General features: G+C 46.2%; 1 protein-coding gene, 1 long non-coding RNA gene and 1 other non-coding gene across 8 annotated transcripts; 2 read left to right on the top strand and 1 right to left on the bottom strand.

Annotated features, from left to right (window-relative positions):
- The first annotated feature begins 4,132 nt into the window (after nucleotides 1-4,132).
- Gstm4 (glutathione S-transferase, mu 4) lies at nucleotides 4,133-18,741 on the top strand. Of its 6 annotated transcripts, none has more exons than XM_006501020.4 (8): nucleotides 4,133-4,319; nucleotides 4,884-4,959; nucleotides 5,353-5,417; nucleotides 5,711-5,792; nucleotides 5,888-5,988; nucleotides 6,890-6,985; nucleotides 7,066-7,176; nucleotides 7,987-8,904. In XM_006501020.4, exons 2-8 carry the CDS (start codon nucleotides 4,950-4,952, stop codon nucleotides 8,074-8,076), a joined length of 555 nt encoding a protein of 184 aa, XP_006501083.1. In that variant the 5' UTR covers nucleotides 4,133-4,319; nucleotides 4,884-4,949; the 3' UTR covers nucleotides 8,077-8,904. The 6 variants fall into 6 exon arrangements, with proteins under 6 accessions (XP_006501083.1, XP_006501084.1, XP_006501081.1 ...); XM_006501021.4 differs by having other exon boundaries at nucleotides 4,307-4,432; XM_006501018.2 differs by lacking the exon at nucleotides 4,133-4,319 and adding an exon at nucleotides 4,435-4,502.
- Gm36498 lies at nucleotides 12,351-17,995 on the top strand. Its single transcript, XR_375962.4, has 3 exons — nucleotides 12,351-12,417; nucleotides 17,497-17,538; nucleotides 17,628-17,995. It is a non-coding gene; the product is annotated as a predicted gene, 36498 (long non-coding RNA).
- Gm25592 lies at nucleotides 15,156-15,286 on the bottom strand. The gene has a single exon (XR_003954754.1). It is a non-coding gene; the product is annotated as a small nucleolar RNA SNORA71 (small nucleolar RNA).
- Nucleotides 18,742-24,939: the final 6,198 nt, after the last annotated feature.

Here is a 24,939-nt window from a genome sequence, read left to right as displayed (position 1 = left end):
AAAATATAGACCACTCTGGAATGAAATCACTTCTGGTATCCAAAATCATTGTGAGGTTCTGTCAACATTGAATGCATTGGAAATGTAGAGGTTTCTGGCTTTGGCAAGAATTATAAAACTGCAGTAACAGATCCAAATGAAACACTGAAGCCCCCTGTGGTGTGCTTGCACCTTGTGCCCCAGCTCTCAGGAGCATGAGGCAGAAATATTGCCCGGGGGGGGGGTGTGAAATCAGCTTGGGCATAATAGTGAGTTCCAGCACGGTCTGGGCTGTAGTGTGAGATGCTGTTTCAACAAAACAAACCCAAGACTAAAACAAAACTCACAGTCAAAACAATAACAAACACCCCCCCAAACCAAACAACCCCTTCCAAAAAGAAACCCCAAACCTATAAAACAATAATTAAACTTTTAGCTTTAATACAATTTAAATAAATATCTGTTGAGCATGGGATCTAGAACTTCAGAGAAGAGCTTTAGGCAAGCAGCGTGCTCAACACAGCAACAGTAACCAAGACTCTAATCACCTGGAAAAGACAGGCTTTGGAGGAACTTGAAGAGATTGCTTCTAATTATTACAAATAAGTGACTCAAAAAAAAAAAAAAAGGCAGAAAACCAGGAAGCTTTGAGTGCTCATTATCTGGTCAGGATGTCTGCTCATATTATAAAGGTAATTTCAAAGGTAGCTGAGCAAAAGTGTCTCATGGCACATAAATCAGCAGCAATTATAAACCAACATCGGTGCTGTGACTTCACAGATGTAACCAAAGAGGTTTGAAAACTATGTCTTCCTGCCAGCTGTGTGCTGCTAATCAGTGTAGTGTGCGATGTGGAACAGAGCCAAGATCTTGGAGACCTTGCCAACCTCTAAATGGATGGACTGCCTCCCACAGTGGAATATGCTCTGATGACTTCCCAGCTCCCTTCTCCACGCAGGGCAAATTGAAGCTTTTCCTTTCTTGTATTGCTTTAACTGTGCTATATATATATATGTATATATTCATTTTCAGGGGAAAACTAGAGCTACTAAAATTGTAAAACTAAACAAACCAAGCCCCCTTTCTCCCTTAGCTTAACACTTTACCAGTGGCTTTAAAGAATACCAGATCAGTCCCTTCCAGGCCTGGGGATGACCTCCTGAGGAGTTAATAAGATGCTGGCCCATGTGTTTGAAAGTTTCACCTCCAATCTTAGGCGCGATGTAATTGTGATGAACTTCAATCAAGGAGTGTAAGAGATTCACTTAGCACCGACAATGCTATCAAGAGGTACTAGCTTCAATGTCAAACTCCCTAGCTATTGTCTATAGCATGAGACTATTTTTAAAGGCCTGAGAAGAATTTTCCTTTAGTCAACATAAGAAGGGTTTTGTGAAACTCTAAAATATTTATCCAAAGGTTAGTATTGATCAGCTTGAAGAGTACATATTCACTCCAAAGCACTGAGCACCCATTCTATCGGAAATGGTTTTGTTTGTTTTTGTTTCTTTTGAGACAGGGTTTCTTTGTGTAGCTCTGGCTGTCTTGGAACTCATTCTGTAGGTAGGCTGGCCTCGAACTCATACAAATCTGATTGCCTCTGCCTTCTGAGTTCTGGGATTAAACATGCATGCCTCCACCACTCAGTAGAAAATTTTAAAAAATTATTAATTATTCTCCATGTATGTATGTATGTATGTATGTATGTATTGCATGTGTGCAAGTGCTCATGGAATCCAGAAGGGGTGTGGGTCAGGAGGTAGTGAGCTACCTGATATAGGTGATGGAAACCAAACCCAGGTCCTCTGCAAGAGCACTAAGTGTTCTTAATTGCTGAGTCATCTTGCCAGCCAACCATAGAAATCTTAAAATGAGATCCCTGGGAGTCCTCTAGAAGATGCTGAGTCACAGGTAGACAGCTTCCATGTCAGACACTGGTAAAGATTAACATTCAGATCCAGAGCCCTTTCCTGCCCATTAGTCCTTCTCTTCTTTCCACTTTGAAGCTCTCAAGTCAAAAGCGTTATTTCTCCCATCTTGATCCTTCTATGTCTGATGCCAGGTACTCTCTACCTGTCACTTAAGAGTTTATAATACTTCCCTGCCCTTCTCCCAGATCACCGCTGCAGCTCTGGATCTGAAGGTTGCTAACTTATGACCCTCACATGACTCTGACAACAAAAATTTCACAGCTGCTTTAAAAAAAAAAAAGTCAGAAGGGAACTTCCCTTTAAGAGGCCCCTCTGGTAGTTACCTTTGCTCATGGTCTGGATTCCAGTCTCCAGTCTTGCAAAACTTTTGGGTCCTCCTGAGGTCACTACAAGCCTATCAGCAAGGCCAATCAACTATAATTTATTTTGGGGTTACTCAGGCTGCCACAGCTTCTTGCTTTCTTCAGGGCTATCTAAACCTGTCTAGCAGGAACTGTTTAAATTCTATTCAATAAGTCTATCTTGTACGGAGGTATTAAATAGTCAAAAATAAGTTGTTGTTGTTTTAAGCAACAAGATGAAACAAAAAACAAGAACCCAACGCCCAGAACTTTGTTCATCTTGAGACACAAAGGATGCTCACACGTCTGGAGCCATATGAGTTCCACCATGTCTCTAGTGACATGAGGCTGACACCTTCTCCTGTACACTAACTTACTCTGATTCCAACTAGTCCTTAGAGTGTTCCAGATATTTAAAACTATCTGCCAAGAAATCACGCTTATTCAAGGATAACTAGATAACCCTTTCAAAACGAGGCAAGCACAGATAATTTGGGAGAACTCCCAGGAGGGTTACGGGATTCCTTTTTATAAATGATCACTTCCATAGTGGGACTGGGACAAAAATACATACAGCAAAAATTGGCAGAAGGAACTCTGTGAGTTACAGGGCAGCCTGGGCTACATAGTGAGACCCCTAATCTCAAACACCAAAAATCAAAGAGACAAACACATTGAGAGATATGTAGAAATAGTTCTATGCTTGATAATGAGTAGGGAAGTCAGAAGACAAGCAAGGGAAATGGCAAGTTAAGCAACACAATAAACCAACATGCAAAACACATGCTTTGCCACAGCAGTAGAAAAGTCACTAAGACAAGTACACAATTAAGGATTACAGGTCCATGTGTGATGACACACGCCTTTAATTTCAGCACACAGAGGCAGAGACAGGTGGATCTCCGTGAATTCAAGGCCAGCCTGGTCTATACAGTGAGTTCTAGGACATCTGGGGATATGCAGAGAGTGACACATCCTTGTCTCTGAGAAACAACAATAAAAACCAAACAAAAACTTGCCCCCCCCACCCCCCCAAACCTTCAAAACACCACCATCATCAACCAAAAAACCCAAAAAACAGATTACAGCTGCGTGTTATCTTAGGTCATAGAAGTTTATTACATGGAAAATCCAAGACAAGTATTTCTTCTTACATCATTCTCTTAAAGGAAGGCTAAACAGACAGACAGAGTACATAGTAGAATAGCAAGCTTAAGGGACTTCAAGATGTATTATTAACTCTTGCTGTGAGGTCCAGTGAAAGTCCCAGTCTCTTAGAATGTGAGAATTATTTTTGTCACAATGCATTGCCACAGTACATTCTTAACATTAGTAAGAATTGTAAGTATGGTCACCTGCCACTTTAGCACATTTTAGTTAAAGATGGACCCTATATACTCAGGAAGACTTATAATGGAGCTTAAAATTCTTATTTGGTGATCTTGTAGAAGTCTTAATGTAATAACAAAATGCAGTGAGTGTGTGATGTCTGTTGTACAAAATGAGAGCCCACTTCCCTAAGCCCCCCTCCGCAGACTACAGTCTTTGGACACATACGACAACCAATGTTGTGTGAAGAAACAGTGTGCCTTGCTATGAACAGCAGCTATTGAGAACTCAGACATCTCTCTCTTGATTGCATTTGCTATAAACTAATCCTGAGTTGTCACATGCTGACCCTGTGTACCCTCGGACATTTCAGAAGTCTTAGGTCTGTGTAAGTACACACTAAGACGGTCACTCAATAGAGAAAGCTGCCTCTGTCCTTGGGTAATACAGACATCCTGACCATGTATGAAACTTCAAATTTTCCATTTTCCACCCTTTTTTTGAGTCAGGGGTTTATCTGTGATAGAAATAATCTCTTTGAATTCAGATGAGGAACTTCTGAACAGAAAGACAACATGTTCTCTGCCAGACGGAAAAACATCACCTGGGGACCACTGTCATCAGCAGAGCCCCGCAGAAGTCTGTCTTGTTTGACAGCAGGGTTGAAGTGCTTAATCAGCACTTCCGGGTTGGGGCCTCTCCTAGTGGCCTGACCCTCCCACAGACCGAAGGCAACAGGGTAAGAAGGCAGAGCGGTACGGCAAAGGCAGGGAGTTACTAGAGCTCTGCATCTGCGCACCGGGCTGGACGATTGGGCGGAACTGCAGGCGGGATCGCTTATTACGCTTTCCGGTCTGTTGGGGGCGGAGCTCAGTAATTTGGCTTCTGTAGGTGACTGTCAGGGGAAAAGCTGTAGAGCAGGGTGTGTGTTGCGGGGCAGAGTCTGGAGGGGCAGGATCACGCCGGGCACCAGCCCCGCCCAGGGACCCGAGGGCACTAGGATAAAGTCAAAGTTGCTCACACCGGAGGCCGGTGGACTCAGTCTCAGGCACCAGCATCATGCCTATGACACTGGGTTACTGGGACATCCGTGGGGTGAGCAACCACCTGATGAGTGGGAAGGATTGCAGGGTTAGGAGAAGGCGAGCTGGGGGGTGAGGATGGGGTGGGGCGAGAGGAATCCCTTGCTTGTCTGGCTCAGGGTCTTGCACACATGTCCTTGCTGGTTTGTGCGCCCGTGTATATGCACTTGGAGGAGGTGAAGTCACACAGAAGTCCCCCGCCCCCATTCCTATCTTTTCAGCTAGCTCACGCTATTCGGCTGCTCCTAGAATACACAGGCTCAAGCTATGAAGAGAAGAGATACACCATGGGAGACGGTAATGCTATTTGTCGGTCAGACGTCTCCTGTCCATTGGCGCCTAGCAATTGGTGCCTACATTACATTTCACGCCTCCCGCACTACGGGGCTCCCCCAGATGGACTTAGAATCTGCCTCTTTCAGTAAGCCCCAGAGAGCTGGGCTTGACCTTCCTTCCTCCTGGAAGTGAAGGGGTGGATACCCCTCCTGTTGAAATTAGATCACATTCCTCATCAAGATTTGCCTAAACTTTGTAGGCCCCTCAGTTCCAAGCACTCTTTATTCCTGAAACTTTCAGGGATAAAGGCTCACTGTGTGAGGTTACAGATCCTTGTCTTAGGGGGTTGGGTCCCTGAAATAGGTGTGTTGGACACTGGGCTGATTTCTCTTTATGCAATCTCATCAATCACAGCTCCTGACTATGACCGAAGCCAGTGGCTGAGTGAGAAGTTCAAATTGGGCCTGGACTTTCCCAATGTAGGTAGAGGGGGACGGGGAGGTTTGGGGACGGGGAGGTTTGGGGAAGTCATCTCACCTCCTCACCTGGAAGAGGGGCTTGGAGTCAATGCTTCCTTCTGTTCACTTGCTTCCGTTCCTGGTGGCGTTTCTGAGATGGGCTGTGTCCTAGCTTTTCCATTCAGTGTGCAGTGTGTTCGTAGAGGGCTTCCCATGCTAGCCATGATGAACGGCAGGCCACATGTCAGTCCTAATCCAGAGAAGGAAGGCTGGGACCTCACATCCTGTCTGACCATCCTTTATTGTCCAAGCAGTTGCCTTACTTGATTGATGGGTCACACAAGATCACGCAGAGCAATGCCATCCTGCGCTACATTGCCCGCAAGCACAACCTGTGTGAGTGGGGCGTCAGCAGGGTGGGGTGGGGGACAACCCCCTTGGCTTGGCTGGTGTGAGGTGTTGAAGATGCGTCTGTGCTGTGTGTGCTGCAGGTGGGGAGACAGAGGAAGAGAAGATTCGCGTGGACATTTTGGAGAACCAGGCTATGGATGTCTCCAATCAGCTGGCTCGAGTCTGTTACAGCCCAGACTTTGTGAGTCTCATCTCACTCCCTCCCTGGGCTGGACCAGGCAGCGTTTGGGTCAGGAGTCAGCTCCCTCAGGTTCCCAATCTGCACAGATCTTATTTACCTTTTGAATTTCTTAGCCTCTTACCCTCCAGGATGTTTCATGTGTTGTCATCAGCTGTCCCCATGACACTGAACTATCAAATGAATGCTCTTACTTAGGCCCCACCTATTTTAGGGTGCAGTCCAGACTTCCCAGAGTGGACATTAAGTTCCTAGATAGTGGAGTTGTGTTTTCCAAGTGTTTTCTACCTGTGTCCTCTGCCAGCTAGTTCATATCTTTGCTGGTCACGAAATACAGGAATATCCCATGGATTAGAAAATGAAGTCCAAGATGAGGGACTGTCACAGAACCCTTTCCAGCCTCTCAGAGTGCTTCTGTTCACACCCCCTGGAGTCAGCATATTCCTTAGGTAGCACAGGGTCAGCCTGAAGGATTTTCTCTCCTTTTTTGCTTCAGATTCTCCTCAATTTATGGGGAAAACTCAAGTATATTTCATTCTTCTGGACCCATTGTGTGGACTCTCATCTCCTCTGAGTATTTTAGTTCTTGATTCTTTGATGCTGCCTGGCATTGGTACCTGCCAGGTGCGCAGGGTACCCAGCCATGTAGGCATCAAGAATGATGATGCCCCACTGTGGGCAGTCTTATTCTTCCCTGGTCTTCCACTGCATTTGAAGGGTGGGGTGGGCTACCGAGGCGTCTAGTAAGTAAGTGCTCATATGTTAAATCGAGACCTGGACTGTGACTGAGTCTCCATCTTAGTGGAGACGGCTGCCCACCTCTGGCTATTTAGGGCCGTGCATGATACTGAAGGGCCAGTCCTTCTTCAGGAACTTACATGGTGACAGCTGTTTTCTGCCTCAGGAGAAACTGAAGGTGGAATACTTGGAGCAGCTCCCTGGAATGGTGAAGCTCTTCTCACAGTTCCTGGGCCAGCGGACATGGTTTGTTGGTGAAAAGGTAAAGGGGGAAAAGTTGAGCATTGTCATTCTTCTCGGGGACAGAATTCCATGCCATCTCTCATTCGTGGCCCTTTGCAGATTACTTTTGTAGATTTCCTGGCTTACGATATCCTGGACCTGCACCTTATATTCGAACCCACGTGCCTGGACGCCTTCCCAAACCTGAAGGACTTTGTGGCCCGCTTTGAGGTGATGCCCTGGTCCTTCTTCCCCTTGGCTGTCAACTTTGCCTTGATGTTTTCTTGGGCTGAGGATAAGAATCAGGAATTGAGCAATTGCTTTCTGCCAGTGTCAGTGCCGAGCACCCTACATCTGTTGATCAGGCTTATAGTGATCAGCGTTCCTCCGTGGTGGAGGGGACTATCAGTCCCATTGCTTGGCTAAGCAAATGTGAAACTGTGGAGTTATACTTGCTCAGGGCTTCAGCACTAGCAGAGCTGTGCCAGGGTCTCCCTTGACTTCCCTTGGATACAGGCAGCTCTGGACCTCATTGATGTCTTTAGAGATATTCTAGGGGCTCACGCTCCTGCTAGAAGGCCAACAGCGTATGTAAATGCCAGTGCACCTTGTCCATGCCTGTATCGAGGCTGGAGACGGGATTGGATGAAGCTCAGTACCAGGTTCAGAAGTGTGGCTTTCTCCTTAGGGAATGATTACAGTGAGCCTGGCTTTTCTTTTCTGATCTATCTGTATCTATAAACTTTGACCCTGGTTTTGCAGAGTCACTGGATGACATAGGGGTTATCTTCAAAACATGCCTCTTTGTCCTGCTAGACAGATTCATAGTCAGTGTGCAAACCCAGGCAAGATGTGTGCAAGAGGAGCATGGGGAGGTCAGGAAGGGAGTGGGCCAAGAGAGTACAAAATCTGAGAGACAGAGGCCAGGCTAATCCCAGATGGGTGCCATGTAATAGCAGTGTGGGCAGGAGGAAGCTGTTTAACCTCTCTGGCCCTGAGCAAATCTTAGTGTTTGGTTTTCTGTTTTTCTTTAACTCTCAGGTACTGAAGAGGATCTCTGCTTACATGAAGACCAGCCGCTTCCTCCGAACACCCCTATATACAAAGGTGGCCACTTGGGGCAATAAGTAGAGCCTTGACTGGGCAGGAAGTGGGAACCGGGGGTTCTGGGAACAGTTGAACTTCCTGTAGCCCTAGTGCTGCTTTCTGTCCATCCCCTTCCTGACCCCAGAGTGTCAAAGGTCCTCTTTTCTTTCATCCAGTCCCTGCCCTTTCAAACCCTCTAAAGCCTAGGCTCCTAGTTTTCCTTTAGCAAAATGCCCTTCTAGCATGACTGTGTCCCGCGCCCACTTGATGGTCTTGCCTGCCAGCAGCTGTGCTGTTGTGAAGAGTTGGGACTCTCCATCAGCACTCAGCCTGGGGCTCCCCATGCTTGTCTGGAGACCAGAGACGGCTGGTGTGTGAATTTGGTCTCTGCACAGCTCTTTTGGGTCCCTCCTGTAAAGCCTGAACCACACTGGCTCTGGCTGCCGCACTACCAGCTTTTACTACTATCTCCAGTGGCTGCCTAGTGACCCGGGCAGAGGCTGAGTTCACAGGGATTTTAGTTGGATAGGCAGGGGTTTGGCCCTTCCTAGCCCCACCTGTTTGTTTCTCAGGAGGCAGCTGCAGAAGGCTCTGTGGAGCTCAAAGGGAGCTTAGATCTCCTTTATGCTAGCAGCACTGAGATTTGTCATGCAGGTCTCAGTGGTGAGGATCCAGGCTGATAGGAGTCCCCAGCAGAAAGCCAGGATCCTCTCTGCCCACTGTGCTATGGCTGCCTTATATCTATATGTCTCCAGGATCCTGTCTCTGATGTCTTCAGAGTATCCCGTCTTGGTCACCAGGGATGGGGGCCATCTTGGTTAATCCCTCCTCTTTGTGAGCCCCCGTGAAATAAATTTCTTCATGCTTTCGTAATTTCAGATGTCTTTTCCTACCATTGATGTCAGCAATACTTTGGATAGGTATAGAACTGTAGAGTGAACTTTCCATTTCAGATGGCCTCGCCCCTTTCAGAAATGCAGTGTTTCTGCTGAGAAGTATCCAGTCACTCTGACTAGGATTCTTTTGTATGTGTTCCACTTTGATACTTCAGATGGCCACCTTTGTCTTGAGATCCCCAAATCAAAGCCTTTGTCAGGATCTGTACTGGGCCTGGTGCTTCTCCACACCCTCTCTGAGCCTCTCCCACTCAGATTTAAGATACAGTTGCTTTGGGTAAACGATGCTGCCACCAAGAGTCAAAGGCCATTGAACAAAAACCACACCAATCATGAACAATCCTCTTTTGAGTTGTTGGTCAGGGTTGTCCAAAAGACTCCCAGAACGTTCCAGGCTATTGCTACCTCCGAGAAGTGGGAGTCAAGCCTGTATTGCTGAAGACACTGTGTGCTTCAGACAGGGCCCAGAGGCTCCTAAGCTGGATCTGACTTGAAACCCTTCTCCTGGGGGACTAACATTCATGGTGCCAAAGGAGGGAGGCAACCTATAACCCTTCTCAACTATCATGCCTATGAACCACAGCAATGACCAGCATGTCACAATAACCCTTACTTTGATGGTGACCAAGCTCCTGAGTTGGACTTAAGGCTTGCTGAACAAGAGGAAAAACCTGCCAGGAATAGGGCACCTAGCCAACTGCCCAGGGCTAGTGAAGCCATAGATCTTAGAGGAGAGCATACAGCTACCACTTTGCTAAACCAGCCTAATCCTGAAATATATTCCAACAACTTGTCCTTGTAGCTACAGATCAGTGTAGATGGAGAGCATTACAGAAAACCATAACCAACCAAATGGCATAGCTATGGAGCCTAGTCCCAGCTGATAGCATCTTCAGCTCAACTCCTACCTAAGGCTCAGCGATCACTCCAGAAGAGTGGGTGAAAGACTGCTAAGGGCCAAAGGACCAAGGAGTTTGCTGTGAGACTGTGTCTGTAGGAATGTCAGAAGTCTCATGAAGTCTCACCATCCTGGCTGCCTAAACATGAACTGAACAAGGACAACACCAACAGAGACATAAAGTGGGCGGTGGGAAAGCTCATGGGGCCCCAACTCTAGACAAAGAACTACAGGTGACTAAGGAATGCTGAGAGCGGCAGACATAGTCTTCTCCAGGGAAGAACTCTCTAGTTACCCAATACCAATGATCAGCCTTGAAAACATACATACAACTGACATGTAGACTAAGTTGTATTTGTGTATTTGGAATATATAATATATATACATATATATATATATATACACATATATATGCAACATAGAATTTATATGTGCAACAATTAATGAAAAAAGGTATATGGAAGGGTCTGGAGGGAGGAAAGGGAAGGAGAAAATGATGCAAGTATATTATAATCTGAAAAATAAAAAATAATTAAAAATTAAAATAAGGCTAATTTCAATATTTTTATGTCTTACCTGTTGGGGTACATTGTGTGAAGGTGTGTCTCTGTGTGTTCGGTTGCTAATTTAGTAAAGATTTTGTTCAAAAACTATAGCCAGAAATACATCTCCAGCCGGGCATGGTGGCACACACTTAATCCCAGAACTCAGGAGGCAGAGGCAGGCGGATTTCTGAGTTCGAGGCTAGCCTGGTCTACAAAGTGAATTCCAGACAGTCAGGGCTATACAGAGAAACTTTGTCTTGGAAAACCAAATACATAAATCAATCAATCAATCAATCAATCTCCAAAAATGACTTAAGACTTGACTTGCATAGGCATTTCCCCAAAGTGAACAGCCAGTCACTAAGCCCATGGAATCATGACAAACACTATGAGTTGGCAGAACAGTGTCTAAATCCTGCATAATCCTAGATTATTCCCTGCAGAATGGCTCACATCCAATTGGGGACAGGAGTTGGTGAATTTTGTCAGATCCAGTCTGTCATCTGCATGATATTCTCCTGAAGTGATTTAAAATTACACCTAGAGTGAACATTAGGAGATTCCAAGGTTTCTAACAGCATCGTGAGCCCTCTCGACATACCAAAATGAACAGTTTAGTTTGTAGGCAGGTGTTTTACTCACTCCAGTCTCCCCTCTAATTTTTGTGGATACCTACTTCTTTGTGCAGGTGAGTGTAGTCTCCGTACACTCTGTCCGTCATCTCAGTGTTATTAGATGTGTGGATTTCATTAATTTAAAAGCTTCTAACCAGAATCTCTCAACCGTTTCCCCTGGCTTTAGTCCTTTTATTTGAATAAATCACTGAGTAAATACTTCAAGGTAAAACTAAATAAAAGTACTTTATATGGGATTATCTGTGCTCTTCAGATATAATAATTTAAATTTTGCTGGCAACAGTAAATCATATACATAGGCACCAACAATTTCAGTCATTTCCTTCCTTCCTTCCTTCCTTCCTTCCTTCCTTCCTTCCTTCCTTCCTTCCTTCTTTCCTTCCTTTCGTTCTTTTTTTGTTTTTTTTCAAGCCCTGGCTATCCTGGAACTCACCTAGTAGGCCAGGCTGGTCTCAGACTCACAGACCCCTTCCCCCATCTCCCCCCACCCCCGTTGTGCACCCCCCCCCCGACTGCGGGGACTAAAGGTGTGTGTCACCACACCTAGCTCAATTTCATCATTTCATAATGCGTTGTAACGTTTGCATGGCCACTTTGTAGATCATTGCTCAGGCATGTTTTCACCTGAGGAATTAATGTCTGGTAATCTCCCTGATTAAAGCTCCTTATTCATTTCCTACCCATTGCCCAGTCATTTCCTGGAGAAAGTTGAAAGACTCTGATGCAGTCCATGCCTTGGTTTCCTTAGGGATGTTATAACTGTGCTGTTTTAGGTTACCTAGCACATAAGGTGAGAGCTAGTCTTATGTAAATATCACATAGGCTCCAATATGTCATCTCTCTTACTTCCAGCAAAGCTTACTTAGTATTTGAGTATAGGAGGTAGGTAGGGCTCACAAAGCCTGGGTAAAGCTCACCAGTAGGAGGGGCACCAGCTACTCACAGAGCCTGGGCAATTCTAACACAGAAGGGTGAATTTTCTCTCTCGGTTTACCAGGACATTTCATCTTCTCCTGTCATGGACTATAGGTCCTTTACTCTAAAACTTGGCAGAGCTTTACAGCCTTGCCCTCCATCTATCTGCCCCTTCAACTTGAAGGAATTATGCCACCAATTCCCATGCTTTGAATTGCAGAGATGATGAAACTTCCCTGCGCCATAACCTTTTCACCCATGTCCAATCATAAGTTATTCATATCTAATCTATTGCTATCTATTTGCTCTGTGTGGAGAACCTTGATAATATATAGCAAACAAACACAAAAATTAATTACAACAACGAAAGAATAAATCTACAAAGAAATAAAACATAAAACATTACAGCACTTCCATTTGGTGGGGGAGGGGGCAGTGGCGGGGCCCGGGGCGGGGGCAGCTTTTCTATTTGGAACAGATTGGATGAAGGTTTAGAGGTAAGATATCTTTTTCTGTTCTAGTAAATCTTTCAGTTCATTATGAGTGATTTGGAGGGAGTCCAAAGGGAAAATCAGCCTGCTCATTTTGCTCAGTTCTTTGGTAAGAGGCTATCCAGGAGGCTTGCAAGGCTGGGCAGGCATTAGAATGGAGTTACTGCTATGGTGACCCCATAGTTGCTGTCGTTGGCCCTTGGTAGCCATTATGTGCTTTTATATTTAATTCTTGTCCTTCCCTGTGTGCCATATGTTTATGTTCTTTCTTTTTTTTTCAAGGTTTATTTATTTGTATTTTATGAATATGAATGTTTTGCCTGCATGTACTATGTGCCCCACATGAGTGCAGAAGCCCACAGAGGCCAGAAGTGGGCATCAGATCCTCTGGAACTGGAATTATGGCTGATTGCAAGGTGCCATGTTGAGTGCTGGGAACTAAACCCAGGTCCTCTGTGAGAGCAGCAGGTGATCTTAACTGCTGAGCCATCTCTCCAACCTAGGATTTCTTAGGAGTTGTAAAAGAAATGTTTGTTATGGGACTGGAGAGATGGCTCAGCAATCATACACACTGGCTGCTCTTCTAGAAGATCTGGGTTCAATTTCCAGCACCAAGGGCAGTTCACAACTGTCTGTAACCCCCGTTCCAGGGGATCTGACACCTCACAGACATACATGGAGGTAAAACACCAATGTACATAAAATTAAAAAAGAAAAGAAAGAAAGAAATGTTTATTCCTTAGGAATAGAGAAAGTCTCTCACTCCCTTTGCAAACGTGCAGCCCAATGCCCCCAGGGCCTCCCCAGGGCAAGACTGCTGCTGCTAGCCCCTCCCTACTACCCCTTCCCTCAGCTGTTTCCAGGCCTGCAGCTGCTCTGCTCTGCCTCTCACCCTTTTCTAAGACTGAGCTTCTCCAGCTGTGGCTTCTGAGTCATTCCTGGTTCACAGGCCAGGTAACCCTAGGTCCCCTCACTTGGTTGTGAGTGCATTTGGACTGCCTGGTTCTTTGCTGTGGGGCTCTGCTGTGTATTGTGGGGCATTCATAGCTTCCCGATCTAGATGCTGCAGCACTCCCCAGAGGAGACCATTCAGAAAGTTTCTGAGCTTTATTAAATGTGTCAAGAGCTGTAAATTGCTTCCTGTACACACTGGTAATATAGTGGATGGAGATACCCACTTTTAAAAAGTAAATAATAATAATAATACAACTCATACAACTATTACGGGCCTTGTTTGATGAAACTTTAATTTAGCAATGTGAGTGTATTCCTTATCATGTGAAGAGCACATTCCCTTGCTTATTTTTCATTGAAAAATGACCTGATTTGTAAATTATGGTTATGTGTTTGTGTGTATGACTATATGACTGTAGGTATTTACAGAAGCCAGAAGAGGGCATGAGATCCTCTGGAACTGCCATTCGGGCAGCTGTGAGCTACCAGTTGTGGATGCTGTCATGTGTTCTTAAACACTAAGCCATCTCTCCAACTATTTCCTCCCTTTAAAGAACAGATTCACAAGTTTATTTTTTTAACCTACACAAAATCATAAAAACCATATGTATGAACAGGATGCCATGTAATGCTTTTGATACACTTAAATATTATGTAATGTTGAAACCAGGCCAAGCATATCTAAACATAAACATATATCATATATCATATATCATATATCAGTTCTTCGCAGTGGAAACACGGGAAGTCCTTTCCTCTGGTTACTGGGATTAATACACACATGGCCATTGTGTATAGTCTACTGTGCAGCAGCACACCAGAGTATCTTCCTCCCAACTGCAGCTTAGGACCCACTGAACAGCATCTCTCCTCAGCTTTTGTGACCCCCATTCCCACAGAACCCCCCCTTCCTCTCCCTGCCCTCATCCCCTCTCTTCCTCCTCTGAGGCATAGCCTTGTATGGGCCACATTACCCTCACAGTATGTTGACCCTCCTCCCTCTGCTTCTGCATGCTGGGATTGTAGGCATGCAGTATACTGGCTGGCTGGAGTCTCACCAAGGATGAGATGAACTGCTTTAGCTCTGACTGAAATCAGGTGGGACTTAATCTCTCCATGCCTGGCAGGTGCCATTTAGCTTAATGGTCTCTAATTGCATCCATGCATATTGCAAGATTTCAAGATTTTATTCTTTAGAAACGTTTTTTATTATAACGATTAATTCATGTTAATTATATGAACTAGTAGATTTCACTGTGGTCTTTTAACATAGGCATATATTGTACTTTGTTCATATTTACTTCCCTTATAGCTTACTGTTTCCCTTCCATAGCCTCACAGTCCTCCCTCAATTCCCTTGCCAGTCCCTACTTGTCCCTCTCTCATTTCTAGTAATTCTTCATTTTGTTTTTGTTTTTTTAAGAATCTATAAGGTTTATTACATAGTTGTTGGGAAGGTAGCAGAAAAACTAGCAACAAATTCAATAGAAACACTCAACACAGGGACAGGACATAACCCTCTGAGGCAACTGATGGTGTCTGCTGTCTCCCATCCAGTTTCTAACAGTGTAAAAAGTCATTTCATGATGTTTTGAGTGGGCAGTGTCTCCAGTTCCACTTTGTATGGTGGCCCTGCTGTCCCCTCCCTGGCCCTCTGGGGTCCACAAACACCTGGAAGGCAAGGGACAGGGAAGAGGGAGCTATCAACACACCGGCTTCGGGAGGCTTTTCTTCTCAGCAGCTAGGGAAGGCAGGAAAGGCTGTTCCAACAGGCTGCGAGAAGGAAGATGTGTTCAAAAGCACCAGGATCTGGTAAGGATAGGAGTGGACCTTCCAAACATGAGGATGGCTTTTAGCATCCTCTCCCTGCAGTATCCGTGCCTAGGGTTTGGGAAGCCCACAATCCCTTTCCAACACAGGGCTATCTGTTTCCTTACATGAGAGAAAGCATGCAACATTTGTCACCTGCATCTGGCTTACTCCACTTAGTGAGATGCTCCCCAACTCCTTTAGATAGTGCCAGCTCCATCCTTTATGGATAACACTCCATGGTATCTTATTTAGCCACACATCTGTTGCGCTGCACCTAGGCTGGTCCCATAACTTGGCTACTCTAGCTAGTTGCAGTAGACATGGGTGTGCCGTGTTGAAGCAGGGTTGTATGGCAGACATTTTGTTGTTGTTTTTTGTTTGTTTGTTTGTTTTGTTTTCTGAGGATCAGTTTTTATAGAGCTGCTCTATTTTGTGCGGTTACAGACAGTATATAACTACTGTTTCCTTGACAGTTTGTTTTGTATTTTTCAGTGGCATTCTGACAGAGCTGAGGTGGAGTCTCAGCCTAGCTTTCATTTGCTTTCCCTTGATGACTAAAAATGCCAAAGATCTGAAAAACACAGCTGCTGTTATCTGCAGCAACTTTCAGAGCATTTTCCCATTCATTATTTGTTTAGTATTTTGTTGTTATGGTTTTTATCTTTTTGTCTGTTAACAAAGTTCCACTATATAATAGCCCAGGCTGGGGTCAAACTTGGGGTCCTCATGTCTTTGCCTCTTGGTATTTGGATTGCCGGCATGTGCTGTCATACTTGGCTGAACTTTTGTATTCTTTTCGTGTTTGGGATATTAATCCCTGGTCCGATGAGCAGCTGGCTGAGACTTCCCCCCACTCGGAATGTGTCTTCTTCCTCTCCTGAGAGTTTCCCTCGCTGTGTAGCAACTTTCTTTTTGATGCCCTCTCACTTGCCCAGTCTTGCTCTTAGATTTGAGGTCTATGGAACTCTTACACTTAAGGCCTTTGGTTCGTTTGGAATTTATTTTTGTACAGGATGAGAGTTGGGGGAATCTTATTTCTATCTTTTGCATGTGACTATTGAGTTTTCCGAGCATTCTTGGTTAGAGATTTTCCTTCTTTATGGCTAGATAGTATTCCATGGTGCACAGTAACACATTTCCTCATCTGTTTATCAGTTGATGAACTCTTAGATGGCATCCATTTCTTGGCTATGATAAAGTGTGTTCTCCTGTAATTTCACTCCCTGTGGATGTATATCCAGTACTGATGGATCACGTGGTAGCTCTAGTTTTATCTTTTCGAGGAACACCAGGTTGTTTTCCCTAATGGTTGTGACAGTTGACACTCTTACCTGCAGTGTCGAATGTTCTCTCCTGCCCACAGTCTCACCAGCCCCCATGTGAGAATGGCAGTTCTTTCTGGGGAAGGTGTATCTCACTGTGGTTTGCTTTACATCTGCCCAGTGCCCAGTGATCCTGAATATCTGTACTGCATCCACTAGTCGTACCTGTATGTGGCTCTGTTGCCCAGCTTAGCAGAGTCCTGCATGCCCTCTGCTGTCTATGAAAGGTTATAGACCACAGAGACACTAATCTCTCAGGCTTGAGGTATCCTACTTTGTCCTGGCTCAGCCACCAGGAGCCACCCAGAGCCCAGGCAGGGAGTTAATAATGAATGAAGAAATGACAATGCCAGGGTCATAATAACAGTGTTCCACTTTGGCCATCAAGAGTGTCTACAACTAAACTGCCATTTCCCTGTGGACATAACCAACCAGGAAGCCACTGGCAGACCAGTGTGGGCAGCCAGCCAGTCCAGCCCTTCCTTTGGCTCCTGAGTGCCCTGACCTGTTTCTGATAAACCACAATGGTATTGGACAGCACTTCTCTTCTGCCTGCTAGTGGAATGTCTGGAGTTGGAGAAAGGTAGAATAGTGGCTCAAGTGGAGACTGCAGCCAAGTCCTGCCTCTCTCCTACCCAGGCCTCCATAAGAAGGCTGTACAAACAAAGGCCCTATTCCACCTGCTGGAGACTCATATCAGGCCCATGACACTGGAACATATGTGGGATGAATGAGGGGCTTCACAGGACTGGGGAGTACCTAAGAATAGATTTTAAAATATGGGTTTAGTTCAGAAGTTGCTGGAAAGCTTTGCCTATCAGGAGTTCAAACACAAGAGTGTCATGTGTTTGTGTGTGTGTGTGTGTGTGGTGTGTGCATGTGTAGAGGGCTGGTTGTTAGTAGTAAGGTGGAGACTCTTCAGGCAGTGAGGCAGTCACCCTGCCAGGGTTTCATCGTCTCATGGGTGGTTCACACCATCCTCCTGCTTCGTCCACAGATCCAAGCCACAAGAAGAAGAGATAACACACCGAGTGCAATGGTGATTACAACATTTATTTGTCAGACTTTTGTTGATTTTCTAACCATCAATGTCCAACAGACCACGCCTCGTCCTCCTGTTGTTATTAGGTTGCTCCTGCTGGAACTACAATGTGCCCTTCCAGAAACCTCCTTGAAGTTGGTCTTCTAAGACAGGGTAATGGAAATGAAGGGCTGAGTTTCCTTTTGTTGTAATTGGGCCACATTTCACTTTGGAGGGTATGCAGACTTGTATAAGCTTAGTTAAGTAGGGCCCACAGTCCTACCACAGGGGTGACGTGAGCTTCATCTCTGCAGCCTTCCAATGGGAAGCAGTGCATGAGGCTGCGGGTTTATTGCTTCAGGGAGTCTTGTCCTTGATTTCTTGGGAAGGTCCTCAATAAGGGGGAGTGAACAGAGAGCAATCTTTGTCATTTTGTCCACAGCTCCTGACTATGACTGAAGCCAGTGGCTGGGTTGAAAATTCAAGTTGGGCCTTGGATTCTCAACATAGGTGCAGGGGAGGGGAGGTTTGGGGAAGACACGGTGATCTCACCTCATCTCTTGGCCTGGATGAGGGTTTAGGATCAGTGTTTCTGCTCTCCTGCTCCATCCCTGCTGGCTGCACAATGTTTCGTGATGGGCTGTGTCCCAGCTCTCTCATTCAGTGCACACTGTGCCCATGGAGGGCTTCCCATGGCAGGCACACTGAGGGTCAGGCCCCGTGTCTGCTCTCATCCAGGGAAGGGATGGAGGGACCCATTATCTCATCTGACCCTCCCTGCTTGTCTGTTCAGCTGCCTTACTTAATTGATGGGTCACATAAGGTCACCCAGAGCAATGCCATCCTGTATCTCACTGCCTATAAGGTTTAACAGAGTGGTTGGGGCTGGCTGCAGGGTTAGGGACAGAACCATATATTCCTCTTGGCTTATCTGGAGTGGGATGCTGAGGGTGAGTCTGGCCTGTGTGTGCTGCAGGTGGAGAGACAGAGGAGGAGAGGATTCGTGTGGACATTTTGGAGAACCAGGCTATGGACACCCGCATACAGTTGGCCATGGTTTGCTACAGCCCTGACTTTGTGAGTTGGAGCTGGCCCCGCACTCTTGCCCTTGCATCTGCTCTGGCCCTGTTTGCCACCAGAGCCTCTCAGTGCTGCTCATGGCACAGTGTTTGAAATTGCCAACAGAGTAACCTCAAAGCTTAGTTTGCCAAATGAAAACTTCCAGTCATCGGCCTAAGGTCCAGTTTAGACTCTCCACAGTGACACTTTAGTCCCTGATAGGACAGACAGAGTTCGATCCCTCCAGGTCTAAGCGCTGGTTCTGTCCTGAGTCATGTCTTTCTGTTGTCCTGGAGTCTTGCCATGTCTGCAGATTGCACACTCATGGGAAGAAGACACTGGGGATAGGGGACACTCTCCTTCCAAAGGGCTTCCCAGAGCTGTGTCCTTGACACACTCAGAGACGTTCCCATAGGCAACTCAGTCAGTCAGGCCTTTGATCCTGCCCCTGTTTCCTTTTGTCCTCTTTTCACCTCATCTCTTTGGAATCTGTATTGAGGTCCTCACCGCACCAGTAGGTAGAGCACGGCCTGTTTCCTGGACAATTTCAGTCCTCATGTGAGGTTCAGAGCCATGTGCTCACAGCTGTCTCATGCTCAGTGGTCCTGACAATAGTGGCAGAGACCAGGAGACAGGGCTGTATCCTGTTGGGCTGTTCCCTAAGAGCAGTCTAATCGTGGTAATGCTCTAACTTAGTGCCTGAACATCACCCTGAGATGCACCATGTCTGAGGATATGGACACTGTGCTTCAGGAGAGATGGAAGCCAGAGGACTTAGAGGGCATCCCTGAGCATCTTTGGGAAGATCAAGCTCTGCTGTGAGTTCTTTGGGTTCACCCATGGTTTGCAGGAGATAAGGTAAAGTTGGGGGGGGGAGATGAGGCTGAGGAGTAGCTGTTCTTCCAGGTTTACCAAGTCTCAACGCCCTCACCTTTCTGTAGAGCACCTATCTCTGTGGATTTCCTCACTTGTAATGGTTTTCACCAGCACTGTGCATTTGAGTGTCGGAACCCGTTCCCAGACCGGAAGGATTTCATAGCTCCATTTTAGGCGATCTTTCCTGGATCCCCCTCCTTTTGGACGAATTTCTTCCTTTCCCCCTTTCCACAATGCCTCCCTTGGAATGGGAATGAAGAATAATTGTTATTTATTGGAGACTGGGCCTATGTTCAATAAGGTCTTACATCTACTGAATGAAGTTTGTCATTACAGCAACCTACGGGGTGGCTAGAATTATCGAGAGCTCTTGGACAGATGGTAGTGATGATGAATAACGCATCCTCCCGAGTGATAGTGAGCATGGATACATCCTCCCGTGGTGTTGGTTCCTGTGGCAGAGGGCAGTCACTACAGTCTTCTTCTTTGTCCCTGATTTATGACAAAGAGAAAAGCTGTAGTCAGGAGTGTGTAAGGGACAGGCATCTGGGGAGAGAAAGTAATTTCTCAGCTAGTTCCCACCACACTGCTTCTGATCCAGGCTGCTCACCCTGGAGACCGTGTGAGCAATCTCTATTCTACTGTGTATTCCCAGGCTGTACAGTGTGGTGGGAGAGAGTGGGAGGCCACAGTCCAAGGCCAGCCAGGCCTGGCCTCTTGGGTACAGGCAGCCTTGGAACTTTGACTTATTCATGGGCACTCAACTGAAAAGATGGCCCAGAGCGTAATGTCTTTCGCTAGCAGGGCTGGGAAGAATAGGGTGGATGCATTAAGTCTGCATTCAGCTACTAGATTTCTGAGTTTAGATTTTCTGCTTCAGGAGACTGGCCAAGGCCACTCAGTTATCTGTTTGCTGGTCTCCCATCCTTATGGTCATTCAGGCAGGATTTACTGAGGTACTGGGTGAGATCTTTGCTCTCTTCCAAAGTACACTGGAATGTTACTGGTCCCTGTGCCCTGCTTGCAGTCCCCTGACCCTCACTGCCCCAGCAAGGAGGAGCCTGCTGGTGAAAGAACAAGAGTGACAAGGAGTTCTTGCTTTGAGAGTGAACTAGGAGGGCAACATGGAAGCCGCAGAGTCCATCCCTGTGTAGACAGGGGACAGACTGCTGCCTTTCTAGCTGTGTGAGCAGGAGAGAAGCCCTTAGCCTCCATGTGTGTTGCTAACACACAGAAAGGGCATCTGCTTCCTTCGCAGACCAGTTTTTGCAAACATGGCCTTTGGAACCCAAAACAAGACTACAAAGCCTAGACCTGGGGGCCTTTTCATGAATACCCTTGCTGGCTCTGGCCCTTGGGCACAACTGTGTCCTTTCCCCCAGTCCAGTTTCCTCTTCTTTCCATTTATCTTTCCCCCGTTTCTTCTTCCTAGCCCTTCCCTCAGCCTAAGTTCCCAATTCCCAGGTCATTGGGGCTCCCTATTTCTTCATCAGTTTCCTCCTATTCCCTGTCTATGTTCTGCATTCAGACATCTCTCTGCTTAGAGGAAATTATCTGACCCCAGAATCCCCAGTATGGACGGAAGGACCAGACCCACCCATGTGCTTCTCGTGTCATTGGAGTGAGCAGCCAAGTCTTGCCTGATCCCTGGTAAAGTCTGAACCACGTTTGTTCTGTGTCTTGCCTAACTGTCTGTGGCTCACAGGACTATGTTGACTTGGTTAGGTTGTCTCTGTTTTGTTCTCCACAGCAGGACCTGGGTGATGGGAATGCGGGGACTGTAAGTCATTAAGATCCTTGGTGTCCCTAGTCCATGGTTTTTGGTCCTCAACCTGGGATTCTTACAGAAGAGGTCCCTTTCTTTGGACTGCTCCATCTTTGTTGATGGCAGAGCTTGGCATTTGGTTGGTGTTTAGGAAATTTGGAATCTGAATGAATTATCTTCAGAGTAGTTTTGACTTATTCATATGTGATGGTTTGTATATGCTTGGCTCAGGGAGTGGCACTATTAGAAGGTGTGGCCCTATTGGAATAGGTGTGTCACTGTGGGTGTGGGCTATAAGACCCTCATCCTAGCTGCCTGGAAGCGAGTATTCTGCTAGCAGCCTTCAGATGAAGATGTAGAATCTCAGCCCCTCCTGCATCATGCTTGTCTGGACACTGTCATGCTCTCACACCTTGATGATAATGAACTGAATCTCCAAACCTGTAAGCCAGCTCCAATTAAATGTTGTCCTTATAAGAGTTACCTTGGTCATGGTGTCTGTTCACATCAGTAAAGCCCTAAGACACTATACTGTAAGGGCTCAGAGCTCTGGAAAGAAAAATCTTATCCGGAGACATTACAGCAATGTGTCCACACAGAGGTGCTGGAGTCTGAGTCAGAGGCTCTCTCAGCTAAGCAGGCTCATTAAAAAGCTGCAGCTGCCTTGGAAGAACATGATCAGGAATGGGCAGGCCTGGCTTGCTGGGCCCCAGTGTCTCAGCCTATGGTTGAAGATGCTGTGGACATTTTGTATCAAGTTGTCCATGAAGGACTTGGACACACTGCAGAAGTATCTACTGAGCATGCTCCTACGCCAGGGTCTGGATCATAGTGCCTGACCTTTGTCAGGCGGTGCCTGCTACCTACCTGTACCAGGTAGCACATCTGGATGCTACCTACCTGTATCAGGTAGCACATCTGGATGGCACCTACCTGTATCAGGTAGCACATCTGGATGGCACCTACCTGTATCAGGTAGCACATCTGGATGCTACCTACCTGTATCAGGTAGCACATCTGGATGAGAGCCCTGACAGGTGTTGTGTTCATGCCCCCTGCCTGCTGTTGCCTACTGCAGCTAAGGAACAGGCAGGCTTGCTAAAATATATGAGGAACTAAAAGTTAAAGGTCATAAGATAAAAAATTCATAGAAGTGAAATGTTTGTGAAACTGGTAAGTTCACATTATTTTAGTCAGTGTTTGTTAAATTTTAACTAGAAGACAAAGAAGATAAGCTGGAAAGGATGCAGTGAAGTCAGGAGTGGCACTCTGATAATGTTGACATGGACCTAGAACCAAGGTTGGCAAACATTCCCCATAAGGGCCCAGTATTTAGGCTTTGTGGGCCATACTCTTTCCTCTGTAGCTCCACCCTGCAATTAGAATGGAGAAGCAACAATACAATGCTGGCCATAGTGGTGCTGGTGGTACACATCTTTAGTCCTAGCACTCCAGAGGCAGAGTTAGGAGGATCTCTGTGCATTCGAGACCAAACTGGTCTACTTAGTGAGTTCCTGAATAGCATTGCTATGTTGACAGATCCTGTCTCAAATAAAACAACCAACCAAACGACACTCTCCCCCCAACAGAAACAGTACAGCACAGGATAATTAGTGTGTCCCAAGAGATTATTATTCACAAGCAAGTAACCACAGCATTAGCAAATCATTGGATTCAAATGTGGACAATAGACTTGAGTAGACATTTTCCCGACCAATGAGCATATAAAAATAGTTCAGCATCACCAGTTGCTAGAGACTTGTGAATCAGAAGTACAGGGATTTCTCAGCTCACTCGCTGTCTTACTTAGCTTCTATGGTCATGATAAACCACCAACCAGATAAGAGTAACGTGGCTGGGGGTGGGTCTTACGTGGCGTACATTTCCACAATCCAGCCTATCAGATAAGGGCAATAAGGAAGGAGCCTGGGAATAGGAACTGCAGCAGAAGCTTGGAGGAGTCCTGCTCACTGGCTTGCTCACCTTGCTTTTTTACATCATCTAGGACCACCTGCCCAGTGGGTGACACCACCCCTACTCACATCAATCAACCAATCAATCAATAATCACAAAATGCACTGCAGACTTACCTACAGGCAAATCTTATGAGGGCATTTTTTGAATTGAGAATCCCTTTCTCAAATGACTCTAGTTTGTGTCAGATTGACAAAATATTAACTAAGAACACTCAGCTTATCTTATGTGTGTATGCACATGTATGTGTGTGCATATGTGTGTGTGTGCATGCACTCATGTATATAAATAAGGGTCAGTGACTCCAAAGTTGGGGCCCTCTCTCAGTGCTGTCCATCTTTCTTTGAGACCTTTCTGAATCGTCCAGTGCCTTGAACTGGGATGAACCAGACTGGATCAGGGTCAGGACTCTTGGGTTCTTGTGAACCCAGGTCCTGTTTCCTGTTTGAACCCCTTGAAGCCACTTACAACCCAGGTCTCTCCCCATATTAGTGCCACTGACCTTGCAAACCCCTGTATCAAGTGAGCACTGTTATCAGGGCCCTCCTATCTCAACACAGTGTTTGTCCTTCCCAGAGTGGACCTCCAGTTCCCAGAGAGTAAAGTCCTGTCCTGAACTCTCTTTACCTCTGGCCTCAGCCCCCAGCCAAGGGCTCCGGTCTAGCTGATTCATGCTGCCTGTGCATTTCTGGGTTAGACAGGCTCAATCAGTGAGAACCAGAACTCCGGGTTGTGAGGTTGACACAGAACTCTGATTTATGAACGCTGCAAGTCTCTCCCGGTACTGCCCCTCTCATGTACTCAGTCTGCTGCACTGGCTTTAGTGCTGTTTTCAGGGTCAAAAGAACCTCCATTCCTCTCCTTCCCTCCTTTTGGCCTCAGTTACTCCCCGGCTTTGTAGAAAGCTCCCCAGATGCTTTATTCATTCTTCCGACATCTACTGGGTAAAGCTCTCGACCTATGGGGAGCAGTTTCAGTGCCTTGCCTTCTCAGCCTATCCATTGTGGAATATAATCAGGTATTCACAGCCTCTTGGGCTTGCTTAGCCAGCAGGAGAGAGTTTGCTTCAGTGGCAACACACACAGGGACAGGGTCTTGATTTTGTTTTTGCCTTTTTTGTTTTGTTTTGTTTTTATTGTGCTGTTTTTTCTTTTTCAGATTAAAATATTGTTTCTAAAGGTTTGTGTTTGTGTGTGTGTGTGTGTGTGTGTGTTTGTGTGTGTGTGTGTGTGTGATGCACATATTTATGGATACCCTAAGAGGCAAGAAGAAGTGGTCAGGTTTTCTGGAGCTGGTGTTAGAGGTGGTTGTGAGTCATCCCATGTGAGTACTGGGAACCAAATTCTGGTCACCTTCAAGAGCAGCAAGTGTCTTAATGGCTGGGCCATTTCTTTAGACATGTTGTTGATGAGATTCACTCCATCCCATACTGGTCTTGAGACCACTATATAGGCTTCAAACTCACTGCAATCTTCCCAGCTCACCCACCTGAGTGGCGTTACAGATGTGCGCCTCCATGGCGGGCCAACAGTACTGTGTTCCGATCTGGTTTCCCATCACATCTGTAGACATCAGCTTCACCTGAAGTCCAGCCAATGCTGATGTGTTGAAGCTTCTACCATAACCCGAGCCCAGGCTCAGGAAGATGGCTGCTCAGCCTGCCCAGCTGGGGCCTGCACGGCCCTGCAAGGACATCCAGGGAGGTTGTGCATAAGGATAATGACAGCTGCTTTTGTCCTCAGAAC

This window comes from Mus musculus, chromosome 3 (assembly GCF_000001635.26).
Source record: "Mus musculus strain C57BL/6J chromosome 3, GRCm38.p6 C57BL/6J".
NCBI lineage: Eukaryota > Metazoa > Chordata > Mammalia > Rodentia > Muridae > Mus > Mus musculus.
Note: the sequence above shows the minus strand (reverse complement) of the source record. Positions and strands in the feature narration are given on the sequence as shown.